The sequence below is a fragment of the Echeneis naucrates genome, chromosome 20 (genome assembly GCF_900963305.1).
Source record: "Echeneis naucrates chromosome 20, fEcheNa1.1, whole genome shotgun sequence".
Taxonomy (NCBI): Eukaryota; Metazoa; Chordata; class Actinopteri; order Carangiformes; family Echeneidae; genus Echeneis; species Echeneis naucrates.
The window spans coordinates 17,285,956-17,298,556 of record NC_042530.1 but is presented as its reverse complement, the minus strand read 5'-3'; the positions used below and the strand labels follow the sequence as shown (position 1 = coordinate 17,298,556).

The 12,601-nt window shown below is 41.6% G+C and overlaps 1 protein-coding gene across 2 annotated transcripts; it reads left to right on the top strand.

Moving 5' to 3' along the window:
- Positions 1-660: 660 nt before the first annotated feature.
- On the top strand, positions 661-10,764 carry anks6 (ankyrin repeat and sterile alpha motif domain containing 6). Of its 2 annotated transcripts, none has more exons than XM_029529609.1 (19): positions 661-989; positions 1,533-1,739; positions 1,855-2,056; positions 2,231-2,381; positions 3,083-3,127; positions 3,277-3,481; positions 3,604-3,710; positions 4,517-4,668; positions 4,771-5,008; positions 5,136-5,185; positions 5,425-5,619; positions 5,739-5,901; positions 5,987-6,207; positions 8,060-8,252; positions 8,490-8,557; positions 8,767-8,883; positions 9,157-9,253; positions 9,360-9,446; positions 9,528-10,764. In XM_029529609.1, exons 1-18 carry the CDS (start codon positions 661-663, stop codon positions 9,407-9,409), a joined length of 2,790 nt encoding a protein of 929 aa, XP_029385469.1. In that variant the 3' UTR covers positions 9,410-9,446; positions 9,528-10,764. The 2 variants fall into 2 exon arrangements, with proteins under 2 accessions (XP_029385469.1, XP_029385470.1); XM_029529610.1 differs by adding an exon at positions 1,362-1,451 and having other exon boundaries at positions 861-989; positions 9,360-10,764.
- The last annotated feature ends 1,837 nt before the right edge of the window (positions 10,765-12,601 follow it).

Sequence of the window (12,601 nt, the reverse complement as noted above, 5' to 3'; positions counted from 1 at the left end):
TCGTTTTTGAGCACCCTGGGCGATTAGCCAGTCTATTATCCAGGGCCAATTAAACTAATCGATTATTCACAACTTATGTTATTTTGACCAGTTTATGTGTACATGGAAGAGTACGGTACTTTCATCAAGGTGTAATTTACTTTTGAATTAAATACATATTAACTCATTTATGGCTACGATTAATTGCATTTTGAAACTGAATGGGATTTCGGGCACAAAAATCTGTGTATATAGCTGTCGCATTGTAACTATCGCCTGGGAAAATCTAAAACATTAGTCTCATTATAGCATCCCAGCTAACTCAGGAATTCACGAGCGTAAACACCGACGCTTTTGTTATGGAAGATGGAAGCGGAAGTTGTGTCGTGTTGCAGTAAAATGCTGGTTGAACTTGAGCAACAAGTAACGGAACCGGGGTCGCACCGGCGCGGCCGTTGTTTTTGGGGAGCCGAACTGAGGCAGTCATGGTTGGAGGAGCGAACCTGGTGGCCGTGTCTGGGAGGAAGGAGATCGGTCCTCGACCCAGAGACTTCGCTTTTCACCGTGCGTCATGATTTCCACACACAGCCCGCCTACGATGACAGGACAAACTTTTGGATCGTTACCGTCGATTGATTAATGGGAATTTAATGGAGGCGAAATAACGTTTTAAATTACGAAATGAATTTCGGTGTCCCAGTTGATTCTCTGCTGCTTTTACGTGCTTGTGACGAGGGCGACTATGAGACGGCCCGAGGGATCCTGGAGCCGGGACCCCCGAAAGAGTCCGGGCGGCAGAGCAGGCTGCGGTCAGAAGCGGGGTCGGAGAGCAGCGCCGCGGACATATTGTCTCTTGTGCCGGTGGACTGCACGGACGAGGAGGGGAACACCGCCCTGCAGTTCGCCTCGGCCAGCGGCCACGAGAACCTGGTCCGCTTTCTGCTCCGAAAGGGAGCTTCGGTAGACAGCCGCAACAACTACGGCTGGACCCCCCTGATGCAGGCTGCCAGGTGGGGCTGAACTGTTCAAACGTGAACGACACCGTAACAGTCAGACCAAACTCAATTTAAAAATTCCCAATATTTACTCCGTGTGCTGTCAGAGATGAATAACCTTAATGAGCAGTATTTTCAAACCATTGCCAAGAAGAAACTATTTGATCAGACTATGTCTTTACAAACCAAATGTGTGTAAAGTCTTATTATGTTATATAAGGATCTGTTCGAGTTTGGTGAAGCAATTTATCATTTTAATCGACAAATAAAATCACGTTTGTTTCAGTGTAACTGTCAGTGTCATGAAAGTTGATGGAGTTTAACTTGCTGTTGTTCAGTATCTCATGTCAAACTGTCCTTGTATATTTGTGCATTGGTGGAATGTAGAGGAGCAGACCTGCAGCACGGACAGCACCTCCCTAATCGTCTGACAGCTGATTGAACTGGTGCAATATCTACAATGTTGCAGCATGCTTGGTGAATTATCTTCTGCTGGAGAAAATAGATATTTGACCTTCCCTCCCTCCATTATTCTCTTTGTCTCCATCCTCCACCCAGGTTTGGCCACCTGACGGTTGCTCACATCCTGCTGGAGAATGGGGCAGAGATCAACGGACGGAACAGACTGGGTGCAAGTGTCCTGACAATGGCCGCCCGGGGGGGACATACTCATGTGGTCAAACTACTCCTGGAAAGTGGAGCCTACGTTGATGACTATGATCATCTGGCTGTTGTTGCTAATGGTAACAACAACAACAGTTGCAGGTTTGGGCTTTTTTTCTAAGGCAGGCTTTCAGCTCACTGTTACATAATAGAATAACGCAATGAAAAGTTTATATGAATAATGTCTTTAATCCAGGACTTGTCCTCTTTTCCACAGCACGACTGGTTTTGGAGGTGGTGAGGGCTGTCCAGAAGGAGCGGGTGGCAGAGAATTCATGGACATCACTGCCCTGATGGTGGCATCTCAGCATGGCCACGAGGCAACGGTGCGCCTGCTGCTGGAGTGGGGCTCTGATATCAGCTTCTCCCAGAAGACCACTGGCTGGGGACCGCTGATGGTGGCCACCCTCAGTGGCAAGGTGAGGTTAAGGATGGGTGGATGACCAGTCATCTGGATAAAAGCATAAAAAGGATTTTGGCTATTGTGGGCATCATTTGGGGATTGCAACATATTTGTATATGAAGTAATTTCCCAGCATGTAATCAGATTTTGAATAGAAGGAAAATAGAATTAAGCTGTTTGTATTTTGAAGGTGATTGTGGCTCAGCAGCTTGTGGAACGTGGAGCTGACCCAGATCGAGTCAATGTTCTGTCAAAGACAGCGTTTGAACTAGCCATGCAGCTGAAGCAGAGGGACATCAAGACATACCTGGACTCTATCACCACCGTCAGACCGCAGACAGGTAGGGCCTCCGTCAGGCAGGACTGAGGAAATAGAATACTGTCAAAACATGCTGTATGTGATCTGCAATGTAAGAACAATAGCACCAATTCGTTTGCAAATGACTGCACTAGAGTAATTTACAACTGAATTATAATACTTTATATGGCCCTATTGAATCAAAGAGTGGGCATTCAAATAAATAAATTAAGCTGAATACTGTTCCATTTATTGTCCTAGTTCTGTGACATTTGCTTTAATTTTATTATGTTTATATATATATATATATATATACATATATTTTGGTCAAGATAATTTTTATATGTTTTACCTGTTTAACAGAAAGTGTTGCTTAGTGCATGTCTGTCTGTGCTGCCACAGTTACAATGTGGATACCCCATATCGAGGTTAACGCTCAAGTGACACTAAAACCCACAGAGTGGCTTTCAGCTTCTTTGATGTTTAATAGCTGTTCTCACTAAAGAGTCAGTATTTAGGCCATTGTAACTGGGGGTCATTTCTGCCTCTGTGTGCCATTAACTGACTTCTGTGCTAAAAAGGTAGGTACACCAGAAATGTATGAACTTGTGATCAAATGGACCAAATTGTATTCTCTTTTTTTTTTAAACTGTCAAGTTACAGCAGAGTGTAAAGTATGTGTCTTGTAGATCTGTATTCATGTCATGTTATGATATGCTCTGAGTCTCACTAATTCCTTCACAGATGATGAGAGAAGAAGGCCTGATGTGTTCAGTGCCCTCAGATTGGGTAAGTTAAATGCAGTCTTAATAATAAAGCACAAGAACACCTAAATAGCATGTCTGTTGTAAGACTACCAGGTGATTACATTGGAGAGAAATGCAGTCGAACAATGCATTTTGGAATTAAATCGAAATATGTGTTTTATGTTAACTCAGGAAATTCCCAACTAGTAAAAGAGATCTTAGAGGAGGATCCCACTCAAGTGAATTCATCCAACCAGGAGGGAGCGTCACCCCTGATGATGGCAGCTGTCAGCGGTCAGCTAGAGGTGGTGCAGCTGATGGTGGAAAAGAATGCTGACATAGACAAACAAGATGGTGTCCATGGGTGGACAGCACTAATGCAGGCCACCTATCATGGGTAAGATGGGTTAAATGAAGCACCTCATTGATTCCATTCCATTTCTCTCATGGAGTTTGTTGCAATCAATTAAAAAACAAAAATCTCTTTTTTTAATTCTCATTGTTCCTTCCCTCCTTCAGTAATAAAGACATTGTGAAGTACCTGCTAAGTCAGGGGGCAGATGTCAACCTTCGAGCGAAGAATGGATACACAGCCTTTGATCTGGTTATGCTGCTGAATGACCCAGGTACTCACATTATCTACACTTTGAAACAATACACTTATTATAGACTGGAGGCATTAAGACAGTGAAGTGTTCACTAGATATTTAAAATAATTGTAACTTTTTGAAAAGGGAGAAGGCAGACATATCTTTCATTATGTCCATCCTTTCATTTATCATATTTAGTGTTTTTTTTTCCCCGTGTTACAGAGGGGCAGGGGGGAGCTAGTTCCAGCTGACACTGGATAAGGGCAAAGTACACCCTGGACAAGTCTATTACACAGCCAGAGTTCTTTATGTACCTCTAATGTTAAGGAGTTGTCTTAAAAGTCTGCCTGACATACAGAATATCAGTGGATAATTCTGTTATCTCAGAGCAAGAAGGTTTTGGGTTATAGAACTTGGCCTGAGGCCGTTCTGTGCAGAATTGGCATGTTTTCCCGATATATCAGCTTAGGCTATCCAAGATTGTTTTTCAAACACTCAACTGAAAGATAATCAAGAGAATAACTGGCCTTGTCAGACTGTCATACCTTAGTTGTTCATTCATTCACACAGTTCTCTGCAATCATGAATCATCATTCATGGGGGCTACAGTCTTTGGAATATTTTATGACAAATACTGTATCCTCTAATACAGTTGATTCCTAAAAAGAAGACAGCTTGAAGGTTGAAATATTTTCAAATGAATGTCTAATTTATCTTCAGTCTTGTCACTGCATGAGGATGGAGACAAACTGCTGTATAGGTATCTGCTGTCGCTAAGTTGGTCGCTAATACATTCACTTATTTGTTACCTTGTTATTTGCTTTGTCATATCTTGTTGCCAGACACTGAGCTGGTGCGCCTTTTAGCATCAGTATGTATGCAAGTAGAAAAAGACAGGTCGAAACACCGCGGGAGAGTCTTAATGACTCACTCCAAAAGTCGACAGTCCCTCAAAAATGTTCCTGTACCACCCGACGACAAGGGAGGTCTCAAGGTATAGAACAAAAAGTTTTGAATGAAATCTGCTGTTGTCATTATTGACTATGTCACCCATTCACCCATAATAACGATTCTGTATGCTTACATCCTTTTCCAGTCATGGTGGAGTAGGATGTCAAATCGATTCCGGCGGCTCAAGTTGAGCCACACCCTGAGGCATGGCCTGTCGTCCAATCGTCTGGCTCCATTCCCAGATGATGCTGAAACTTTACTGGATGCCACGATGAAGGCAAATAGCAAACCTGGTGCTGGATCTAATGAGGTGCTGGCCCCACCTCCTGCCCTCGGAGGGAGTGAAGTCAGCGCTACCTGGGCTGTCAAGAGCAAAGACCCTGGTGAGTTTCAGTAACAGGACTGCAGTCTGACACAACACCAAAGGTTTAATGGAAATGTCATTTTGCATGTGCGTGTTGTTTTTGTATGTAGGGTTGATCTAAATATACTGTTTGTTTCTTTCTCCAGGTCTTTGTAGAGCATCTTCAGAAAATGAGGAATTCCTAATAACCATAATGGTAGGAATATTTTATAAATAGTTCTTTTTATTGTCCATTTGAAAGAAAAAGATTTAAACAGTTGATGTGGTGTGTGTGTGTGTAACAATCATTAGTTATACGGTGGCTTGAGAAAATATTAAAACCACTTACTGACTTCATACTTACTGCTCTTTGAACCAGCTCTAGACATAACTCATGTACAAGGTTCAGCATTAGGACTTCTTAGTAGTCGTGTTATTCTCCTCTGTCTCCTGTAGTTGAGAAGTGGTGCGCCGTCGACACGGCTGCCGAGTGACAAACTGAAAGCAGTGATCCCTCCATTCCTGCCTCCATCCAACTTTGAGCCATGGAACTCAGACCGTTCACGTCTCCTCAGGGAGGGAAAGAGTGAAGCACCCAGACTGCCCATGCCTCCACAAAGGAAGCTAAACAGCAGTGGAAATTCAGATATTGTGAGGGTTATGGAGATGTGTAAAGGAAAAAGTTCATGCTCAGTTGTGTAATTAGTTAACCCTGCCCTCCCAACAACAGTCATCCATACCTCTTTTGTTATGTCTCCTTCATTTAACAGACATCTATCAGCCGTGTGGTTAGCAGGTCAATTAAATTTCCCAGCATCCCCAAGGGACCATCATCCTCATCTCCCTCCAACTCAGGTCATTACCACTCACCCCACTCCTCTGGTGGATCCAATGGAGTTGCTGGGCTCAACCGGGACTCTCACAACCGTTCAGGTTAACACAAACACAAATCAACTGCCAAACGTCACAACACAACCAGATTATAATCACACATGAACTATGCTTTTCTTTCCACTAGGGGGCAGTGCAGACAGTGTTCTCTCGCAGATAGCAGCCCAACGAAAGAGAGCAGCTGCTTTGATTGACATAAAGGCCCAAGCTCAAGAGAAACAGCACAGTCTGACACAGAACCAACCCCCACCACCAACTTCAGCACCCAGCCTGCTACTGCCTGACATCAGCCTGCCCAACGTCCACTCAGGCCCTAACCTGGTTGCCTCTGACATCCAGTCAAGAAGGGTCTGTGTTGTGTTTCATTTTTCATTTGTGATGATGCAAAACAGCCAAAGGTGTAAAGATGCCTGGTATCATTCAGTGAGGTGGTGCTGCTGTCTCCTTCGTTACATCAGTCTCCTTGAGGCTTTGTGTTTTTGTTGTAAAAAAGTGGACAGCTGGATCCAAAAAAAAATGTTCTATTAAATAAAGACAAGCCTGAGATAGTTCTGTTTGGAAATAAGCACAGCTTGAACTTAGCACCTACCTGGAATCTCCAGCATTAAAATCTTCAACCCATGTTAAAAACACTGATGTACTCATGGATGGGAATCTTAGTTTTAGGGACTAAATCAGCACTATGGCATCTCTGAAACACAGCTCGGGTCTGAGACCTTGTGTCTAACCATCTATCTCAAATCAAATCAAATCAAATCAGATTTATTTGTATAGCGCCAAATCATAACAAAGTTACATCAAGGCACTTTACATATAGAGCAGGTCTAGACCAAACTCTTTATAAATTAAAATATCTTCTACCGCTTTTCCAATATATGGGTCCTGGGGTGCTGGAGCCAATCCCAGCCAAGGTACACCATGGACAGGTCGCAAGTCCATCACAGGGCCAACACACAAAGACAAACAATCGCACCTACGGACAATTTAGAATCACCAGTTAACCTAAATATGCATGTATTGGGAGGAAAACAGACACAGGGAGAACATGCAAACTCTGCACAGACCCAGGCTGGGAACCGAACCTGTAATCTTCTTATTGTGGAGGCAGCAGTGCTAACCACTACACCACCACGCTGCCCTGTGTCTAAACAGACTTGGAGAACAGTTTTATTGAAATTATTGAAAAGATCAAATCAAATCAAATCAGATTTATTTGTATAGCACCAAATCATAACAAAGTTACATCAAGGCACTTTACATATAGAGCAGGTCTAGACCAAACTCTTTATAAAATTATTTAAAGAGACCCAACAGATCCCCTGATGAGCAAGCACTTGGTGACAGTGGCAAGGAAAAACTTCCTTTAAGAGGCAGAAACCTCGAGCAGAACCAGGCTCGGGGGGGGCATCTGCCTCAACCGGTTGGGTTGAGAGTGGGAGCGAGAGAGAGAGAGAGTGACATAGGCATTGGAGGGGGGTGTAGGCAGGAACATGTTGCTGCATGAAGTTCATGGAGTTGAGCTGTAATACAGAATTCATGAAATATGGGACCAGCAGGTGTTGCAGGAACATGGGATGGTGATGAGTCACCACCTGCAGGATGAGGACAGGGAGAGAGAGGAGAGGAACTGGGAGAGACAGAGACTTTGGCAGAACATGGTTAGTAAATGCAGTATAAAAGAGGGAGAGACAGAGAGAGAGAGAGAGAGAGAGAGAGAGAGAGAGAGGCTCAGTCCTTCCCCCAGCAGCCTAGGCCTACAGCAGCATACCTAAAGAGTAGAGGACTTTAACTTTTTAACTATAAGCTCTGTCATACAGGAAAGTTTTAAGAGTCCGCCCCCTGGAAAAACTAAGAAAACACGACACACCACCAGCACCATTTCTCAGGTATTGCCCTGCTTTCCAGGAATGTAAAGAATTGAGTCCAAAGTTTCAATGGATCCCAACTGATCAAATCAGCCGAGACCATTACTGGCTTTAGGAATAAGTTCTATTCTACTTTGTTCTATTTTCTCTCGTTTCATTTAATCTTTTTACCTTGCTCTTATATTCTGCATCATGTACATGTATGATCTGTTTTTGTTGACTTCTATTCTCTTTTGCTTTTTACCTATGCTTCTTTTATTTTTGTTAAGCCTGATGAGTGGCCTGTGCATGATAATATGCCATGCAGATAAACTTGCCTTGCCTTGCCTTTATAGAAGATGGAGTTAAAGAAGAGACCCCAGTCAGGGAATTCTTCCACTTCTAAGAGCACATCACCCACTTTGACCCCATCTCCTTCCCCAACACCTAAGCTTCCTACTGGGCCAGGAGACTCTCTGTCCTCAGCTTCCTCCCATCCTCGCTCCAAGAGCAGTGGAGGTTCCAGCAGTGGGACCATCACTGATGAAGGTAACAGTGTAGACTGTTCAGCTTCACTATTGTTCAGGTTCAGTGGTCATTATTGGTGATCAGGTTACTGTGATATCAAGTCTTTTAGCCTAATGTGTTTAACTCTTAATGCAACATTATTTGAATTACCTTTTAGACTCTAACTGTACTTTACACTTAATAAGACAAAGACAAATAAACACCATTTCAGCTCTTGCCTCAGTCAGGATGTATGTTAATTTGTTATTGTGATTTCAGACGAGCTGTCTAGTATCTTGAAGAAACTGTCCTTGGAGAAGTACCAGCCCATATTTGAAGAGCAGGAGGTCTCTTTTTTGTTCTGAACATTTTCCTTCAGCTTTCAAGTCTGTTTTTATTTATTTATTTATTTATTTTTAATTAAAATTTTGTTTTCAAGTGCTTGTGTCACTGAATTACAGTGCCCTGACAGTTGTGTGTGTACATTATAAGTAATTATGTTTAATTTATTGCATTCTACATATAGTCTTTTCAGTCTTTACTGTTTTTCTTATAGGTGGACATGGAGGCATTCCTTACTTTAACAGATGGAGATCTGAAGGAGCTGGGAATTAAAACAGATGGCCCCAGACAACAGATCTTGGCAGCTATATCAGAGCTTAATGCTGGAAAGGTGCATTTCATTCAGCACATTGAGTGTATGGTTACTTAGAAAATTTTTACTTCCAGGGGTTTTAGTGAATTACTTCCAGTGCTCTCTGGGCCTGATTTGTGGTCTTTCCACTTAAGTTTTTCTGCAGTATAATTCACCAAGTAATATTTGATAGAATTACTTTTGGCAAGGATGGAAAAAACATAGTTGGAAACGTAATAGAATGATATTTGAAAGTACTGCAGAAGCATTATCTTTGCCTGGGGTGTAACAGTTTTTGTTGGCTGTCATCAGGGCCGGGAAAGGCAGATTCTTCAAGAGACCATCCATAACTTCCAATCTTCCTTTGGTAGCAGTGCCAGTAACCCCAGACAACCAGGCGAACCACGCTGTAAGTGTCAAACTGTTAAACTAAGCCGAGGACTCTGGGACACTGAAGCAATTAAATCACTGTCTGTCCCTTCCACTGTGTCACTTTTTTAATTTACCTTCATCAGCTCCAGCTGGTTGGATGAGACACCAGGTTCGTTCCTCAAACAAGCGGTAACGAGGACCTTTGATACCCATCAGGATGCCCATCAAAGGTACTTAAAATGAGACTAAAATGCTTGCAAGACCTACTCAAGAAGCAAATAACATGAAATTCCTTGATACTAATGTTACAGACAATTAGAGGACACAAAGCCATCAAGGGCTGTGGTAATCCCCCTCTTTTGGACCTTTCAAGACCGAACTGCCCTAAAGCATTTTTCTGAAGAATCCTAAATCTGTATCGGTGGGATGAAACGCTGCTTCTTCAGCCCCCTTCTGTTGGTTGACAAAGCATGTGAAGTGTAGAAAATTGTTTGGTTTGTTTTTTTTGCCTGAATGACATCATTGTTACATCAAGTCATGAAAGACAAGAAGGTTAAATACACCACAGAGGGAGAGTGAGTTTTTTATTTTGCCTGAAAAAATGTGAGAGACTGAGGTTTTTTTACTTTTACTACTTTGTATTGTGAAAGTGGTAAGTCAGGTGAGGAGGAAAGAAAAGAGATTGTGACTGCTATCTAGGAGTAAGGAGACCTGAGGGCAATGGAAATTACCAAAAAATGGTGCTGATGAGCAAAGAGAAAGGTAAGGGATGTTAGCTAATCCGTTTTTTTGTCATGAAGTCACTTACTATTGCTCGTGAGGTCATTTCTTGAATTTATGGACCATTACGAAAACAAAGTCTGGACTGTGCTGCTAGGATGCAATAAGCAAATGTTTTTTTACTGCTTGAGCTGTTATTGGACCTGAGATATTGGCAAAATCATTTTTGGGAGTGTTTTATGACCAATATAAATTTTGTTTGAAATAGGTGCATTGAGCATTAATTTCCACTAACGTTGCATTTGGATCCATAGTTCAATGTCTGGTCTCGTTAAGACAGACAGCATGTCTTAAAGGATGGCTCTGTCAAATAAGAGATTGTATCATATCCTGTTTAGTCATGCTGCCTGTTGGAGAAACAAATAAGCACACTGTACTTTTAAAAAGGAATGATGAATCACTATACACAGAAATAAAATGTTGGTCCAAAATGAAATGAACTGAATATAAAATTTTATTGGTGCTTCCATTTAACTGTTGGAAAGCTAATTTCAACTCCAGCTTTTCATGTGTAGAAACTATGTAAAAAAACAAATAAAACTAGAATGTAAGACTATCCTTCGCCCACAAGATGGCAGTGACTCTCTGCTGATGCAATTCATTATCAGGATGGTACCACTCTGTTGTTGTGTACACTATACACCCAGTCCTGTAATGTTTGCTCAGACTGAAGTCAGTCTCTTCATCAGCTATCCCATTAACACCAAAGTCACACTTTGTAACTTGTGAAAGTAGAAACATGCTGTTCTCTGGCAAATTAAAATCTTGATTCATCTACAATAAAGCCCATTCTTGCTCATTTTTTGAAAACTCAGTTAAAGACTGGAAATGTTTCCAATCTGAAGTCGGACTTGCCTCAGTAGTACTCACAGTACGTCACCTCAGCATCAGGTTTGTTAACTTGATGTTGGAAAATCCAGAATATGTGGTATTTTTAAATATGAAAGTTTTTAATGAAATATGAACGGTGCCTCCCTATAACAGACTGAGAAGTGACGCGTGAATAAAAGGAAGTTTTTCCTTGCCACTGTCACCAAGTGCTTGCTCATCGGGGGATCTGTTGGGTCTCTTTAAATAAATTTATAAAGAGTTTGGTCTAGACCTGCTCTATATGTTAAGTGCCTTGATGTAACTTTGTTATAATTTGGCGCTATACAAATAAATCTGATTTGATTTGATTTTGATTTGATTTAAATATATACATAGACCAGATTAGATTGATAGATTGGATTAGAATATAAAAGCAAAAAAATAAAAGTTCAATTTAAAGACAGGCATAAGTCTTGGCTTTGCTCAAAAATATAATTTTCTGCTGTTCACCAGTCTTCAGGGATTCTACTCCACAAAGATTACAATTGTAAATTGCAATCAATGAAAGGCCACAATGGTTTAGACAGTTCATTAGACAAAAGTAGATCTGATAGATAAATAGAACTAAAATTATTTGGAGCTTTATGAACCAGTAAAACGGTCATAAAATTTTCTCGCCAGTCTGAGTTAGTGCCACTCCTCCAGTATGGTTTCATCTGGTTTGGCTGTAAAACCAAGCATTACTTAAAGGTCTCCACATCACAAATGTATACATCTTGACAATATGTGTGATGTGACTAATTGCTGCGCATGTATTTTCCCCTCATGGGCAGTTGAATGTGAAATCAGACTTTTTCTGTCAAACTCAGCACTTACATCATTCTGCTATTGTAGCCGAGAGGAAGGGGGCGGAAGAGAAATTAATACTTGGCCACTGCCACTGTCCATTGAAACCACGTCAACCTTTACTGTGGTCATGGCTAGAAGGTTTTGCAGTAGAAGATAATGAGAGAGATGTTTTTATTGTTGTTTGTTTAAGCTACTATCGTTTGTGAACAAGCAGAGCTGAAAACTGAGTGCTTCAAACCCCCTAAGCAAAAGAGGGAAAGGCAGACTATCCCCCTACATGATCAAATAGCAAAACACTGGCCTTGCTGAACTCATTATTGATGACCTGTGTACAGACTGGCCCAACAGGCAGGCGACAGCGTTCCTGTAGAGTTTAATGGGAAGCATCACTCAGTGGAGGAGACTTTTCCTCTCCAGGGTTGTGGCAGATTGATTGATCAGATGTACAGTCAATGTGAACTGGAAGAAACTGAAAGAGAGAGAAATGCATTTGGAATTTTCTAAAGTCTCTGGCATGTGGGCAGCAAATGGAGTGACTCCTTCAATTTCCTCTCAAATGTTTTCACGAACATAAGGTTTTGATCGGGCTGAATATCATTTGATAAAATTGGCAAAGGTCAAGCAGTAGTGAGGATGAGAGGACATAGATCATCACTGTATGGAGTCAGTGATGTAGAGAGTGTTTTTGTTAGAATATTCAATTGAGATAAAGTTTCCAGTAATTTAAATCTATGCTCATTATTAAAATTAAGTTCTAACCCTAACCCTAGTTCTTTTTCTGGTACTTTGTTTTGTTGTTGACTACCTATTGGTCCTTTTAGGTAAATAAATCACAATACCCAAGCAACTCTCCCAGTGGTGACATATTGTATCTTGGTTACCAGATATAGAGTTACAGCCCCCACTGTGACTCCAGGATTTCCCACTCTTTCCTGTGTTTGTTTTC